Source organism: Delphinapterus leucas, chromosome 5 (genome assembly GCF_059928025.1).
Source record: "Delphinapterus leucas isolate spDelLeu-1000000601 "Yukka" chromosome 5, BTC_Dleu_Yukka2, whole genome shotgun sequence".
Classification (NCBI taxonomy): Eukaryota; Metazoa; Chordata; class Mammalia; order Artiodactyla; family Monodontidae; genus Delphinapterus; species Delphinapterus leucas.
Window position 1 is genome coordinate 70945793 of NC_143133.1, and position 15918 is coordinate 70961710.

A 15918-nucleotide genomic window follows, 5' to 3' on the forward strand; every position below is an offset into this window, starting at 1 on the left:
GCGCACCAGTCCGAGACCCCGCAGCTCCGCCCCAACGCTGATCCAAGCGGAGGAGAAGCACAGGTGGGTGAGGAGCGAGCTTCTGTGCCCGGGAAGCCTCGTCGGGGGCCATGGGGGGACAGGTGAGGCTGCCACCCGGAGAGCCCTGCCAAGAAGGTGAGTGTCTGCCCAGAGCCGGAGGATCTGGCGTTCAGGTGGCGATGAGAGCGGGCGGGCGGTCCCGGGTACTTGTGGAGTCCAGAAAGGGATACGCCGACTCTTCACGCGCTCATTCATGCATTTATTCATTCAGTCATTCCGCCAGTCAGCCGGTCAACAAGTATTTATCGGTGCCTACAATATACCAGACTCTGTGGGGATGCCTGAGTCGAACAAGACATACGTGGCTCCCACCCTGGTCCGGAAGAGAGATCCATGTAAAATACGGAGAGCTGAGTGTCGTGACTGAGTGATCAGGGTGCTGTAGGAAGACTCTCAAGTCTCATCTGAAAAAGACGCTTCCACTGACTCGGACTCACTTCCAGAGTCCGTGGTCGACCTCACCCAGTGGGCAGAGGGCGTGCCCGCGGACCGGACAGGAGTCCTGTCTTGCGTCCAGCGCTGGCTTGGCGAGGGTCAAACACGGTGCAGAGTCAGGCGCCCTGGACCACCCCCCGCCCCACCCCCCGGGGGAGGGCTCTGAACAAACCTGGGCTGCCCACCTCTCTCCTCTTCCTTTGTGATGAAAACGCCTCCAACCCCAGTACCCTCGCGTCTGACTCGCTGTGAAGTCACTTCTTGGCTGCTTAAGGCGAGAGCAGGACAGAGGAAGAGACCGGGAACTAGGTGCACTCATTTAGGTTTCTCACTGCTTTCTAGTCTGGGGTTTCAGCCGCCCCCTGCGTCGTGTAAACTCTTAGGGCGCCACCCCTTGCCCTGTGCCAGGTGTTTACAACACTCGCAGGCTTTCTACAGTCTCAATACCAAAGGCGCGCGTGAGTCCGGATAAAAGTAGGGGCACGGCTGCGGCGGCGGGGAGTGGGCGCGGGCGGACAGTGTGTATCATATGAAATGACAGTTTTCAATTTTTACAGAGTCCAGAGAAAAGCAGATTTCTATTTTACCCGGTAAGGATGTAAAGAGGGAGGGGGCAGTGAGAGGCGTGGCAAGAACTATCTTTCCAAAATTGCTGGCAACTTCCCCGGGTTTTCTCTTCTCTTGGCTCTCCCAGTTTATTCCTTGATGCGGAGAGTTGTTGTTTTAAGGGGGGAAAAGGCAGTGAACCAGTCAAAACTGTGCCACCAAGAGAAAGAAGGGACACAAAGAAAGAGAAAAATACCTGAACAATTCACAAACTATTCAGAAGTTGAGGTTTTGGAAGTGGTTACTAAGACAGCCGGATCTAGAATTATTTCCTAGACAATCAGTCAGTCATTCTTTGTCTAAAGAATTCCTAAACTAGTAAGTCAGACTGTTACTGACACGTCCACCCTTGTTTACCCAAGGATCTGTAAGTAAGGAGGATATGTGAATTACATCCACTTGTTTGAATTTAGGGATGATTTTCCTGCTTTGCTCATGCATTAAGTTCCAACAAGAAATATTCAAGCTCCATGCTTAATACCTGGGGTTAATTAACTGTGGTAATTAATTAGGTGGGATGCTAGTGGGAAATCAGAATCCTTCTTATCAGTAGTGGGAAGAGATTAGGCTTTGGCACCAGTCTTCTCAGCTATGAGAGCCTCCTTGTCTTTCTTCATCTGTAAATTGGGAATAATTCCTACAGTTTAGAGTTTGAGGAATAGATGCAGATGGGATTACACATGAAGCACACACTTCAGAGCCTGACATGGAGTAAAGGCTCCATTTTTCATTTGTTCATTTATTCAAATGACAAGAGTCCCATGTGCCAGACATTGGCCTAAGTTCTAGAATAGAGGGATTTGCAAGACAATCCGGTCCTAGACAGTCTGGGTCTAGAGGCCCAGATAACTGGTTTTCATAATTAGCAATCCAACCAAGCACAAAATTATTTGAGCCTTTGTTTTTTTCTGTAGGTGTCCATCCCCATTCTCTGGCCTCTTGGATGCAGTGGCATACATTAATAATTCTGAGATTTTACTCGTTAAAAAAAATCCATATTATAAACATTTCTCAAAATTCCACCAAATGAACATAACTTTTATCAGCAGGACAAGCTGCATTTTCTATGTAAACTATAGCTTCTTTTATGTTACACTAAAAAAGATTTTCTCCAGATTTTTACAAGACGATTAAAAGCAGAAGTTGTTTTTTCAGCCTTCTGTAGATTTCCTAAGTGCTGAAATTCAAGTGCTTTAAGGTATTAAAAATTCTTCACTAAAGGTTGTTCAAAAAGCAATATGTTATTACTTGCAGCAGTTTATGTAGGAAATCTGATGGTCAACAGTCCTCATAGAGTATTTGACCGCCAAAAACACTGATAGTGGGACAATCTTGTTTAGAGATACAAATTTTTAACTTTTTAAAAAATCAACAGTATATGCTCAAATTTATTTGGGTTACTTGAAATAATGTGCTTCTTGCCCAGCCCTATCAGAGTTCATATGTAGATATATCTGCTAAATATATCTGCTTGATTTCCAAATTTACTCAAACTTATTTCTCATTCTTATCTGCTCCAAATTTGCTCTAAATTATTTCTCATTCCTATTCTACTCCCCTTATTCCTGTTTTTCTGTTCGTTTTCTCACTAAAATTGTCAGTTTCCATGAGAACAGAGACCTGTTTACCTGTCTTGTTGATCACTGTCTCACCAGTTCTTAGAACAAGACCCTGGCACACAGGAAGTGCTCAATAAGAATTGTTAAGTGTTGCATGAATGTATACTTAGCATGGTGCCTTGCATGGTAGATGTTCAACAACTGATTTGTTGGGTGAATAAATAAAATTGATATATGGATATACGATGTTATTACAAAGCCATAATTAAGCTGTAAGAGGAAGTCTGTTTGGTTGGCAGTATTAAATTGTATGATGAAAAGTGAGAAATTCCTTTAGATTGGAAAGGCAGAGAAGCCCTTTCTAAGAAAGTGAGAGCTCAGTGAAGAGGAGTTAGGCATGCCAGCCACTACTAGCACTATGTAACAAGTAAAGGCTACTTAAAAGCTTTAAGGAGAGAAGGAATTTAGCCTATGAAAGGAAGAGGGGAAAAAATTAGGGAATGAGGTTACAGAGAACGCTGGAGGCCAGGATTCTGTAGGCCCTCGTAGACTGTGGTGGGGATTTTGGATTTTTTCTGAATGAAAAGGGAAGCCATTACAGAATTTTGCAAGGAGAAATGACAAGATTGGACCTACTTATCTAAAAGCTCATTTCATCTGAGCTTGTCCCCTGCTACTCTTTGACCTTATCTCATACCATCTCCCTTCTCTCACCAGCCAGCCTGGCTGGTGCAGTTCCTCCCACCCCCTCAAGCAAATTCCCAAGTCTGGGTGTTTGCATTTACGCTTAGCAGAGAGGTTTTTCCATTCAATGCTGTTTTAAAAAAAAAATACTCCTTCATGCGGCTTTTACTGCTTTCCATGGCACTCAACATATTCTGTAGTTATTAGTTCACTTGTTTATACCCCCCCATTAGAATGAATGTAATAGAGCAGGAATTTTATTTTACTCACTTTTGTAACCCCAGCTTCTAAAAAATGCCTGACAGATAATAGATACTCAATAAATATATATTGAATCAAAGAATGAAAAAGACAACCAGTGTTTTTTCAGAAAATGAGAGAGAGAGAAAGAGTAATGCAATGTAATGTCAGAGGTGAGCAAGCTTTACAGCATGTAAAGCTTTTTTTTTAAGTCCAGGATTAGGAATCTAGACTATGTTATAACTGCCATGAAAAATCATGGGGAATTAAGCAGGGGATTGATATAATCTGATTCACACTGGCTGATACTTGGAGAACAAATTGTAGGAGACATGAGAGATTTCATTCACTCTTTCCTTTGCTAATATAAATAGGCAGGTGTATCAGTCACCTATTGCTGTATAACACACAACCCAAAACCCAAAGGCTGAAAGCAACAATTATATATTCTTGCTTATGTGTCCGTAGGCCAGCTGATGGTTGACTAATCTAGACTGGGTACACCTGGGTGTCTCTGCATCAGCCTACATACCCACCTGGGTTTGGCTCCTTAATGTGGGATGAGCTTAGGTCTGCTCCATATGTTTTCATTCTGGGATCAAGCTGAAGGGGCAGCAGCTGCTCAGGGAAGCTCTATTCCTGAAAAGTACAGAGGTGCAAGAGAGTAAAGCCAACCATAATACAAGGTGGTAGACCCAACCATGTAAGTACATTTGAACGCTCTCCTTATATCACCTCTGCTGATGTCCCATTGGCCACCAATTCACTCCCAGCTGACATCAAGGGAAGAATACTCTGCCCTCGTCGGGAGGGGTAAGGAAGTGACTAATTGCTGAATAATAATCCAAACTAACTGGTAGAATGGATGGTGAGACAATGATTTTCTCAAATTGGAAATATCTTGCAGTGATTAAAAATGTAGTTTTATATAGTCACTGATTTCTCAGAAACCAAGATACCGATACCCTATTTCATGTAATAATTGGACTATATATATTATTATTCTCTGTAGACAAATAGGACTTGAAAAAATTAAAGCATTTCATCTTTGTATAAACAATAATAAATTTTAACTGACTTTACTTGTACTTTATGTTTTTACTTTTCTGAAATAGAAAGAATCGTAGCCTGGGAATTGCATTACCTGGCCCTGTTTGGGCAGTTACATGACTTTGGCAAGTCACTTAATATCTTGGCATCAGTTTCTTTAAAATGTCTTCCAGCTACAAGTGCCTATGAATTTAGAGCTGGTCCATCAGCAATATTTATGAGCTACCAGGATTATAAGTAAATTACTCTGGGAACCAAGCTAGCTTGTGATGAAACCACAAAATTAAGGAAGGGGTCTTTAGAATCATCAAGTCCAACTCCTTCATTTTAGAGATGAAGAAACTGAAACCAAGAGTGATGACTCAACTTGCCCAAAATTATAGATAATTTGTAATGGAGCTAAAGGTGGGAAAAGGCATATAATCCTATAGAAAATTTAACTTAGTTTTAAAATTTTTAAGTTGTGTGTGTCTGTAAGGAAACATTCACACCCGTACATAGAAGATACATATTAAGTTGAATCATATGAAACTGCTATTTATGTAGGGTCAAAAATTGTCAAATATCATCAGTTTCATTTGGTTTAACATAATTGAGAACATTAGCAGCACCGTTTGTAAAAGCAAAAACACTGTAAATTATCCAATGTCCACCAACTATAAAATAGAAAAATTAATGGTGAGATAGTCATGCAGTGGAATTCTATAGAACTGTGGGGGAAAAACCAAACCTTACAGCCAGAACATCAAGATTGATAAATCTCAAAAACAAGCAAGTCACCAAAGAATACATACTATATGATTACATTTTTAGAAGGTGCAAAAAGAGGCAAATGAAACACTTTATTATTTAAAGATATAATCTTATAGGGGAAATCATTTTTTTAAAGAAAAGGAATATTAGACAGAAAATCAGGACAGTTGAAACCACACGGCTTGCGGAATCTTAGTTCCACCATCCGTGAAAGCGCTGAGCCCTAACCACTGGACCGCAAAGGAATTCCCAAGTTGTTATTTCTTAAAATGGGTGGTTGATACATTGGTGTGTATTGAATTATTTTTTTCTTTATAACTGACATATATTTCCTAAATCTTAATTATCCAATATTTAGAACAATATATAATAACATCAAAGAAGTTACAACATCATGCTGTTTGCTGACAGGAGTGTAAATTGGTACAGACACTTGAGAGGGTTATTGACAGTGTCTATTAAAATGAAAAATAAAGGGGAATTCCCTGGTGGTCTAGTGCTTAGGACTCCGAGCTTTCAGTGACGAGGGCTCGGGTTCAATCCCTGGTCAGGGAACTAAGATCCCACAAGCCCGGGCAATGTGGCCAAAAACAATAATAATAATAAAATAAGATAAAATGAAAAATGAGTAATGTAGTAAATTTTCTGTGTTGAAGAAGGTTTGGATTAAACTCTGGAGAATTACTTTGCTTACTAGAAACATAAGAAGCCACCTCTGATTTTGAGATATCTCTAATTCCTCTGAAACCTTCCAAAGTCCCTGCCCACACGTTCTGCTTCATCCATCTCTCCCCTCCTGCCCAGCACCACTCCACACCCACCAACCCGCCAGTCACTCCCTCCTTCAGTCATACCTGCTGTGGGCTCCCTCCTTAATATGCTCCCCAAACATAAAACAATTTAAGTTCTAAGGTCAGTAACTAGACAAGATTTTTATTACTTTTTCCTGCCATAAAACTTGCAGCATTGGGACTTCCCTGGTGGTTCAGTGGTTAAGAATCCGCCTGCCAATGCAGGGGACACAGGTTCGATCCCTGTTCCAGGAAGATCCCACATGCCGCGGAGCAACTAAGCCCGTGCACCACAACTACTGGGCCTGAGCTCTAGAGCCTGCGAGCCACAACTACTGAGCCTGAGCACCACAAATACTGAAGTCCGTGCGCCTACAGTCCGTGCTCCGCAACAAGAGAAGCCACCGCGATGAGAAGCCCGCGCACTGCAATTGAGAGTAGCCCCCGCTTGCCGCAACTAGAGAAAGCCTGTGTGCAGCAACAAAGACCCAACACAGCCAAAAAAAAAAAATTTTTTTAATTTTTAAGTTAAAAAAATTATTTTTTGTTTTAAAAATTTTTAAACTTTTTAAGTTAGAAAAAATACCTTGCAACATTAATGTCCGCTTACAATGAGAACTTATAAAAGGCAACAAAACTTATTTGCACCCCCTTATCACCTTCTGCCTCCACACCCCCTAAAATGTTGGAAACATTTTGCTGTGTCAACAGCTCAGAAAGAATATTGTTTGATTGGAATGAGGTCCACCCACACTGTTTCCAGAGATAAAGTTTTGGAATGGTTATGTTAACTACATAGTAAGTGACACTAATGCAGCCATGGAATTTACTGGACAGTCAAGTCAGATGTTTTCCCAAGAATTCACGTAATCAAAATTCTTACTACCAAATATTACTCTGCACTCTTAGGGGTTGGATGAGATGAACAGTGCCTGGGACAAATTGCTAGATGGTAGCTTATGTGAAAATTTGCAGCAATTGTTACTAAAACAACCAGCCTGAACAATTCCTCAGTTACCATAGAATATCCCTGAAGTAATATAATTCTCTTCGGAATATTTAGAAGTTTTGTCCCAGAATTTATCCTGTATCACAGGATCAAAGTTGGTTCATTTTCAAATTACAGAGATAAATGAAATAGTAATCACGAAAAGATTGACTTCAATTATTTTACCTTTTGCTAGACCTGAACTTTACGGTTGTTTCTCAACTGTATATGTGGTAAAATTCACATAACTTCATAATGCTTTGCCCAGGAGGCATAGATCCTGTTTTTAAAGTTTTGTTTCTAAGACATCATTTAGTTGTTCATGTGCCCTCTTAAGATTTTTGAGATGTAAAACTGATTTTCTTTTTTCACTTAATTCTAAAATTGTAGTTGATTAATTTTTCTTTGCCCATTTTTGTTTAAGGTAAGTCATGCTAGGGAAATATGCCTTTTAAATGGAAAAAAAAAGTTGAGAAGATGGTCAGAAAACCTAGTCACGGTGTCACCTTGTTTGCAGCTTTTTGAGTGGAGAATAGATTATAAAAAGTTTCTTAGTGTAAAATGTTTTTATTCTGTGTTTTAGTATTTAGCCTCAAAAAAAAAAGAAAGGCACTTAATAATGGGTCTGGTTCAGTGGATTTACATGCTCATTTGAATCCTATTCAGAAAAAAAAAAAAACCTCCTGATATTTAATTCATTTGTCTATTAGATTCTTTTTTTTTTTAAGGAGGAAGTGAGTTAGTAGACCTGCAAAATTATTCTTTTTAGGAAAGTGGTCCAGAAAACTAAACCCGCTTTTAAACATGTTTTCTGAAATGAACAATTCGTACCCCACCAAGTGGGATAGCTCAGTTTCCTGTAACGTGGTGATTTCTAGACCCACAGGGTTGCTCTGCCCTTTTCCACCTTCAGTCGCCACATATGCTGCTGCTTTCCCAGAGACACACTGATGGCGTGAAGAAGAGAAGTGGACATTGTAGGGCTGTGATGAACCGCTGAGCCCAAGCCGGGTCTGAACAGCTCCAGGCTGCTCCAGCAGGCTGCTGCTGGCTGGAGCAGAGAACCGAGTACTGCTAGATCTTCCATTTTATGAGAGGAATCCAGACTTTCACGTGACGTCTCGCATGTTTGCATGATAACAGCTCAACAACTTTGCAGACATTCTGAAGAACCTGTGTGAGCCCACCTGAACCTGTGAGCCCGTGGACCACGTGCTGGAGACCGCCCATCGGGCAGTAAAAAAACAGTGTGTCAGTACCGCCCACTCAAGTTTCTCTTTCTTGGAGAAAGAAAATAAAGATTAGTGTGTCTCCCTTTTGTCGGTTGACATTTCCCTCTTTCCCTTTTCCAGGCTACGTGCTGTCTCTGATCTGTCCGAATGCCTCCCAGGCTTGGTGTGAGATCACACGTGTGTCACAGCTGCTGGCTTCTCCTGTCCTCTACAGGGACCTGAATTCCAGCATAACCAACTGCAGCATTTCTGCAAATGCAGAGAACAAATACGGTCTTTATGTAGGCCTGGTACTGGCAATAAGTTCCAGTATTTTTATTGGCTCCAGTTTCATCTTGAAAAAAAAGGGCCTCTTACAACTGGCCAACAGGGGCGTTACTAGAGCTGGTAAGAAATGGATGCAACTAACGAATTCAAGTTTCTAACTGCAGAAATCATCCTACTGGAAGACCACGGTGCTACAGGAATAAGGTTTCACTGTCTCTGTCTTCACCCCTATTCCTGTCTTAGAACTGTTCTCAGCAGTTTCCAGGGTTGAGCCAGTTGTGCCTCCTTTAGGGTGAGACTAAAATGCAAGAGGTTTGGGGTGTGGGATGAGCTCTTCTTTCATAGCCTTAGGCTGAGATTCCAGGATTTAGTCCTATCAGGCGAGTCCCCTGATTAAAACACGTCAGTGGCTCTTCTTTGCGCTCAGAGTAAAATCCAAACATCCTTGCACAGTCTCTGACCTCACCTGCTGCCTAAAATGGCCTGTGCTACCTCTCCAGCTTCATCTTCAGCCTCCTTCACTATCGTGTGCTTTTCTCTGGCTCCTGGAATGTACCGAGTTCTCTCCCACCTCGAGGTCTTTTCCTTTGTCTGCAGCTCTCTTCTGCCTGACTGTCATTTAGCTGACTCATCCTTCAGACTTCAGCTAAACTATCACCCCTGCAGAAAGGCCTTCCTCGACCATCCTCTCTGGGGAGGTTTCACTCACCTCTACCCCTGCTGTTCTCTATCGCTGCACTAAGGGTTTCCTTCATTGTACTTGGAATAACTTGTCATTGTACATTAATTGTCTATTTACTTGTTGTCAACAGGCTTACTTGTTTATTGACAGTAGATTCACAAGAGCAGGAACATACCCTAGCATAGGGGTTGGCACCCAATAAGTATTGTCAAATCAGTAAATGGATTACAGTAGAGTTAGGTTACTATTTGTAGTGACATTTCAGAAGCTGTGTAGCTCTGCTTGGCTATCCTTCATTAATCATGAGTTTCCTATTCATTCTTATCAAGAATAATGTCCTAAAAGAGTTAAATATCTTTCTAAGATTCATAGGGGAAAATAAATGGCTATGAATTGTGCAAACAAGTTTATAAAAGAGTACTATTGAGGGGACATAGATAAAACAGTTTGGCATTAACAAAGATAGACAAAATAATAAAAGATAATTGAAAACTTATATAAGTACATACAGCAATTTAATATACAATTTTTAAAAGTGGCATTTCAATCCACTGGAGAAAGGATTAATTATTCAATCAAAAGTACTGAGACAACTGGCAAAAACTAGAGGAGAAAAATGTGAGAGCTTTACTTTATACCATTTGGTAAAATAGATTCCTCATAGTTTAGAGTTAAATTTAAAATGAAATATTTTTTTTAAAAAAAACCTAAAAGAAAGTCTTCCTAAGCGTAAAGATAAAGGAAGAAACAATTCTATATAAAGGAAGAGATTATCTGGATTGACCCCCCCCAAAAAAAATCCTACATGAAAACACCTTTAACTGAAACTAAAAAGGAAATGACATGTGGAGAAAATTTTCAAACTATATGACAAAGGGTAGTTAAGTCACAATATACAAAGAGTGACTATAGTTGATAAGAAAAAGATAGGTACCTAAGAGAAAAAAGGCAAAACACATAAACAAGGAACTCACAGAATAAGAATTGTAAGTGGCCAATAAACATACCTAAGTAAATGTTACTTCACTAGTACCCAAAGATATACCAACTATATAACATTGAACTCCTGGGTTTTACCTACTATTTTAACAATATTTGGTTTTTCTTTAAAAAATAATGCCCTATGTTGGTAAGGGAATTTGGGAAATAGATAGCCCTCTCAAACATTGGTGGAAGCAATATAAATGGGTACAAACTTTCCTGAGAGCAATTTGGGAAAGCTTAAAAATGTTAATATCTTAAAATCTAATAATTCTACCTCTAGGAATTTGTCTTAAGAAGCGAACGAAGCTACAGTACTATAATCAAAACAGTGTTGTATTGGCACAAAAACAGACATATAGATCAGTGGAACAGAATAGAGAGTCCAGAAGTAAACCCACACACCTACGGTCAATTAATCTACAACAGAGGAAGCAAAAATATACAGTGGAGAAAAGACAGTGTCTTCAACAAGTGGCGTTGGGAAAGCTGGACAGCTACACGTAAATCAATGAAATTAGAATATTTCCTCACACCATATACAAAAATAAACTCAAAATGGTTGAAAGAGTTAAATATAAGATGGGATACCATAAAACTCCTAGAAGAGAACATAGACAAAACATGCTTGGACATAAATCGTGGCAATATTTTTAGATCAGTCTCCCAAAGCAAAAGAAATAAAAGCAAAAATAAACAAACAGGACCTAATCAAACTGAAAGCTTTTGCACAGCAAAGGAAACCACCAAAAAACTAAAAAGACAACCTATGTAATGGGAGAAAATATTTGCAAATGATGTAACCAATGAGGGGTTAATATCCAAAATATACAAATAGCTAGTACAACTCAATATCAAAAAAACAACCCGATCAAAAAATGGACAGAAGATCTAAATAGACATTTCTTAAAAGGAGACATACAGATGGCCAATAGGCACATGAAAAGATGCTCAGCATTGCTAATTATTAGAGAAATGCAAAGCAAAACTACAATGAGGTATCATCTCACACTGGTCAGAATGGCTATCATCAAAAAAGTCTACAAATAAGAAATGCTGGAGAGGGTGTGGAGAAAAGGGAACCCTCCTCCACTGCTGGTGGGAATGTAAATTGGTACAGCCACTGTGGAAAACAGTATAGAGTTTCCTTAAATAAAAATAGAGCTACTATATGATCCAGCAATCCCACTCCTGGGCATATTTTCAAAAAAGACGAAAACTCTAATTTGAAAAGATACATGCACCCCCATGTTCAAAGCAGCACTACTGACAATAGCCAAGACATAGAAACAACCCAGGTGCCCATCAACAGATGACTGGATTAAAAAGATGGGGTATATACATACAATGGAATATTACTCAGCCATAAAAATAAATGAAATCTTGCCATTTACAGCAACATGGATGAACCTAGAGAATATTATACTAAGTGAAGTAAGTCAGACAAAGACAAATATATGAAATCACTTAGATGTGGAATCTATAAAATAATACAAATCAATATATATACAAAAGAGAAACAGACTCACAGACACAGAAAACAAACACATATATATTATATATACATACGTATATATATATATATATATATATATATATATATATATGGTCTCATACAGGTTAAATTAATAATAATATATAATAGACCAGATTTTAGACTATTCAATCATTAAGGGCTGAGAAAGTATTTGTGATATTAAGTTTTTTAAAAACAGCATATGAAATCATATTTTAATTTTCCAATTTGGTTATTTGCAAATGTTGTAAGGAGAAGGTTATAAATAAACATGGTTAAGTGCTTTGCAACATAATCCTCACAGCTAACATATCCTTTTTAGCTTAACTATAACAAAATCAGATAGCTCAAGTTCACAGCGTTAAGTATATTAAAATTGGTGAGAAAATTGCAATTTCTAAAACAATCATAACAATGACTTAAGCTCACAAATTACAGAGTGGGAAGATAACTCTCTGAATATCTTAGGAAAGGTTTTTGTCCTTTTCAGTAGACTAGACAAATTCAATTTCATGGTGCCAAGGTAGAGAATAAATAGAATCCAGCTGGCCAATGCTGGCTATTCTCTCATTGACTATCCAAAATCTCAAAGGCTCTTATGTCAACCATCTTCATCCCTTTAAGGTCCTCCTTAGGTACCAACCTAATTTATGATTTATGGTTTTCTGTCTTTAATTTTTTAACTGTGGCTGAAACAAAGTATTTAGGGCTTATAATACGCTATGTCCATATCTGAATGGCATAAATATAGTGTGGACAAAAAATATAACCTGCCATATCAGTAAACAAATGGTGTTGCCAACATCAAGCCATTAGCCACTGCAGCCACCAGCAGACAGTGCATCCTGAGGGCGTTGAGGATGGAGAAAACAGGATACTGGCCCTAGATAGTTAAAGTGCATATCAAAGGAATGATTTCAATGAGCCCAGACTCTTGTACCTTCCCATACATAGAAAAGTGCTAAATTCATTTTCTTGAATTAATGATAATCTTTTGATGTTCCAACTACCTGTTTTGTTTGTTTGTTGTTTTTGCAAAAACTCCTATATATCCTGGCTCCTCCCTTACTCATTCAGGGCAGTTGCTCAGAGCTGTCTGAGAGGCTGCCTCCTGGGCTCAAGTCCTCAGCAAGTCCACCGAATAAAGCATAATTCTCAACTTTCAGGTTGTGCATTTCTTTTCAGTAGACAGTAGTAAACCTGATGACTAAATAAAATTTTCCTGCAAGTGAAAAAACTGACTTTGTGTAGAAATCAAAGGCAATATAAAGAAAGCTTTAGAAGATTTCTAAATGGAAGATTTACTGGAAATGACCAAGTAAATAAGCTAAAGATGAGATATACTGACCAGGCCTTAAGCCTTGTGTTTTCCAACCATACTCCGGTACCTTTTGTAGAAGTTAATTCCTCAAACCCTCTTCCTCCACTTTAGAACTTAATTTCTATTTGTATCATTTTCCTAGGACAAGGTGGATATTCTTACCTCAAGGAATGGCTCTGGTGGGCAGGATTACTCTCAAGTAAGTCCTTAATGCCGAGAATAGTGTTTGCTTGTAAAATGGTAAAGTACATGCAGTTCAAATTGATTAATTTATCTAAGTGGTAAGGATGGCATTTAAGTCTAGAAATTTTTGTGTGGGCATAATGTCTTACATATAAAATAAATCACATGTATTTAGAATTAAGTTTTACTCTTTCTTTTTTTTAAATATAAATTTATTTATTTATTTATTTTGGGCTGTGTTGGGTCTTTGTTTCTGTGCGAGGGCTTTCTCTAGTTGTGGCAAGCGGGGGCCACTCTTCATTGCGGTGAGCAAGCCTCTCACTGTCACGGTCTCTCTTGCTGCGAAGCACAGTCTCCAGACGCGCAGGCTCAGTAGTTGTGGCTCACGGGGCCAGTTGCTCCGCGGCATGTGGGATCCTCCCAGACCAGGGCTCGAACCCGTGTGCCCTGCATCAGCAGGTGGATTCTCAACCACTGCGCCACCAGGGAAGCCCCAAGTTTTACTCTTTCTTCCCCCCACCTGCACATTCTCAATACTGTTTTGGAATGCAAGAAAAAAAGTTATTGTCTGGAATCTTATATTTTATCACAAACTTCTCCTTCTCTTGTATTTTATTCCCCATAACAATTGAGGAAAATGCTTCCCTCCCACATTTTCCCAGCTCCTAATTCAATATGCAACTGTTCTCGCTGCATAGAGTAGGTATACTTTCCTGGCCAGGACCAAAATATGGATAAATGAAAGTCCCCTTGGACTGCTTAGCTCTGAACAAATGGAGAGAAGATGAAGGTTGCCAGCACTCTCCTTCCTCCTAGACTTGCCCTGAGGATTAAATGAGACTCTGTATGAGGTGAAAGCACTTTCTAAACGCTAATGTGATGTCCAGTAAGAAGGCAGTGTATCGCCCTCAGGCACTTTTGCAGATTTATATCTCCCTCCTAACTCCTCTGAACTTTCTCAAATCCCAAGCCTAAAACTTCCAGGGAAAGGACCTCATAAATTGTAGTTTCACACTACTTCCAGCCATCTCTGCAGCCAAAAGCCTTAAAACTTCCATTGATTTTCTTGTACTAAGTAAGACATTTCAGTATTTTTGAGATCCTGTTACAAGAAAGAATTGGATAACTTTTCTTTAATAAATGGTGGTATCTAAAAGGCGTGTTACCTGAAAACTGGGTTCATCTCTTGATGGGTGTCAAAAGACACAACCAAGTCAGAGATTGGGAGAAGGAAGGATTTATTACTTGCAGCAAGCAAGGGGAACACTGGGGATCTTTCCCAAAGCAGTGTCTTCCCAAACAGCAAAATTAGGAAAGTTTTAAGCTAAAAGTACATGCATATTCATGAAGGGGCTTGAGCAGAGGAGAATTCAGCATAGAATTGGGGCAGAGGTTGACAAAATCCAAGCATTAACTGATGGAAGTCACGAGGGTCAGAAAAGGTCAACATCGGGACTTCCCTGGTGGCGCAGTGGTTAAGAATCCGCTGGCCAATGCAGGGGACGTGGGTTCAAGCCCTGGTCCAGGAAGATCCCACATGCCGCGGAGCAACTAAGCTCGTGCGCCACAACTGCTGAACCTGCACTCTAGAGCCCGCAAACCACAACTACTGAAGCCCACGTGCCCTAGAGCCCACACACCACAACTACTGAGCCCACACGCTGCATATACTGAAGCCCGTGTGCTCTAGGGCCCGTGTGCCACAACTACTGAGCCCACGTGCTGCAACTACTGAAGCCTGCGCACCCAGAGCCCATGTTCCGCAACAAGAGAAGCCACCAAGAAGCCCATGCACTGCAATGAAGAGTAGCACCTGCTTGCCGCAATTAGAGAAAGCCTGCACACGGCAACGAAGACCCCACACAGCCAAAAAAAATTTTTTTTAATTTAATAATAATTATAATACCTTAAAAAAAACTTCTAAAAATAAGTGTTATATATGCTGGGGAAGCACCATGGTTCAATTAAGAAAAAAAGAAAAAGAAAAGGTCAGCATCATCGTCCCTTGGGTTCAAGTTGATCTGGTGGTTGAGGGGACTTAAATTCTGCAAAATAGCTCAAGGAAGTACTTCAGGCTAATCTTTACCATTGAAACAGAACTGCGAGTCTTTACAACTGATTTATCATCTTTGCTGTTGTTACTTCCCTTGCCTGATAACAGTTTGTTCTTTTGTTCCCTTAAGATCATTAATTAGTGAGACCTGTTTGAGGGCAAGCATTGTGGCCAGGCTTAGATCAAAAAAAGGCTTAGTCCTAAAATGGCTTCTCTTATGTCAAAAAGCTGTATCTGGTTCTTTTCTCCCGGGATCCCATACCCTATCTGCTTACAGGATGGTAAATAAAAATAATTTAAATTTGTATAGCTTTTTCAGCTTTTAAGGTGTTTTCACATCTGTTTTCTTACTTCATTTGAGTAAATGTTGTCAGGGACTGTGCTGGGAAGATTCCAAATAAATATTTGGATGATTCTTTCTCCTTTTCTCTCTCTCTCTGTCTGTCGTATCTCTCCACCCTCTACCCACACAATAGAATGAAAGTAGAAGGAGAAT

General features: G+C 39.9%; 2 protein-coding genes across 2 annotated transcripts in view; one reads left to right on the forward strand and one right to left on the reverse strand.

Annotated features, from left to right (window-relative positions):
- The window catches only part of NIPAL1 (NIPA like domain containing 1), a 25560-nt gene continuing 9642 nt past the window's right edge, over nt 1–15918 (forward strand). Inside the window, exons 1-3 of the mRNA XM_022564840.3 lie at nt 1–156; nt 8540–8806; nt 13329–13385. Of these exons, the coding sequence (XP_022420548.1) occupies nt 111–156; nt 8540–8806; nt 13329–13385 (370 nt within the window). The 5' untranslated portion in view covers nt 1–110. The remainder of the gene's footprint in view (nt 157–8539; nt 8807–13328; nt 13386–15918) is intronic.
- The window catches only part of TXK (TXK tyrosine kinase), a 93706-nt gene continuing 81928 nt past the window's right edge, over nt 4141–15918 (reverse strand). The window contains exon 15 of the mRNA XM_089911895.1: nt 4141–4244. Within this exon, the coding sequence (XP_089768021.1) occupies nt 4239–4244 (6 nt within the window). The 3' untranslated portion in view covers nt 4141–4238. The remainder of the gene's footprint in view (nt 4245–15918) is intronic.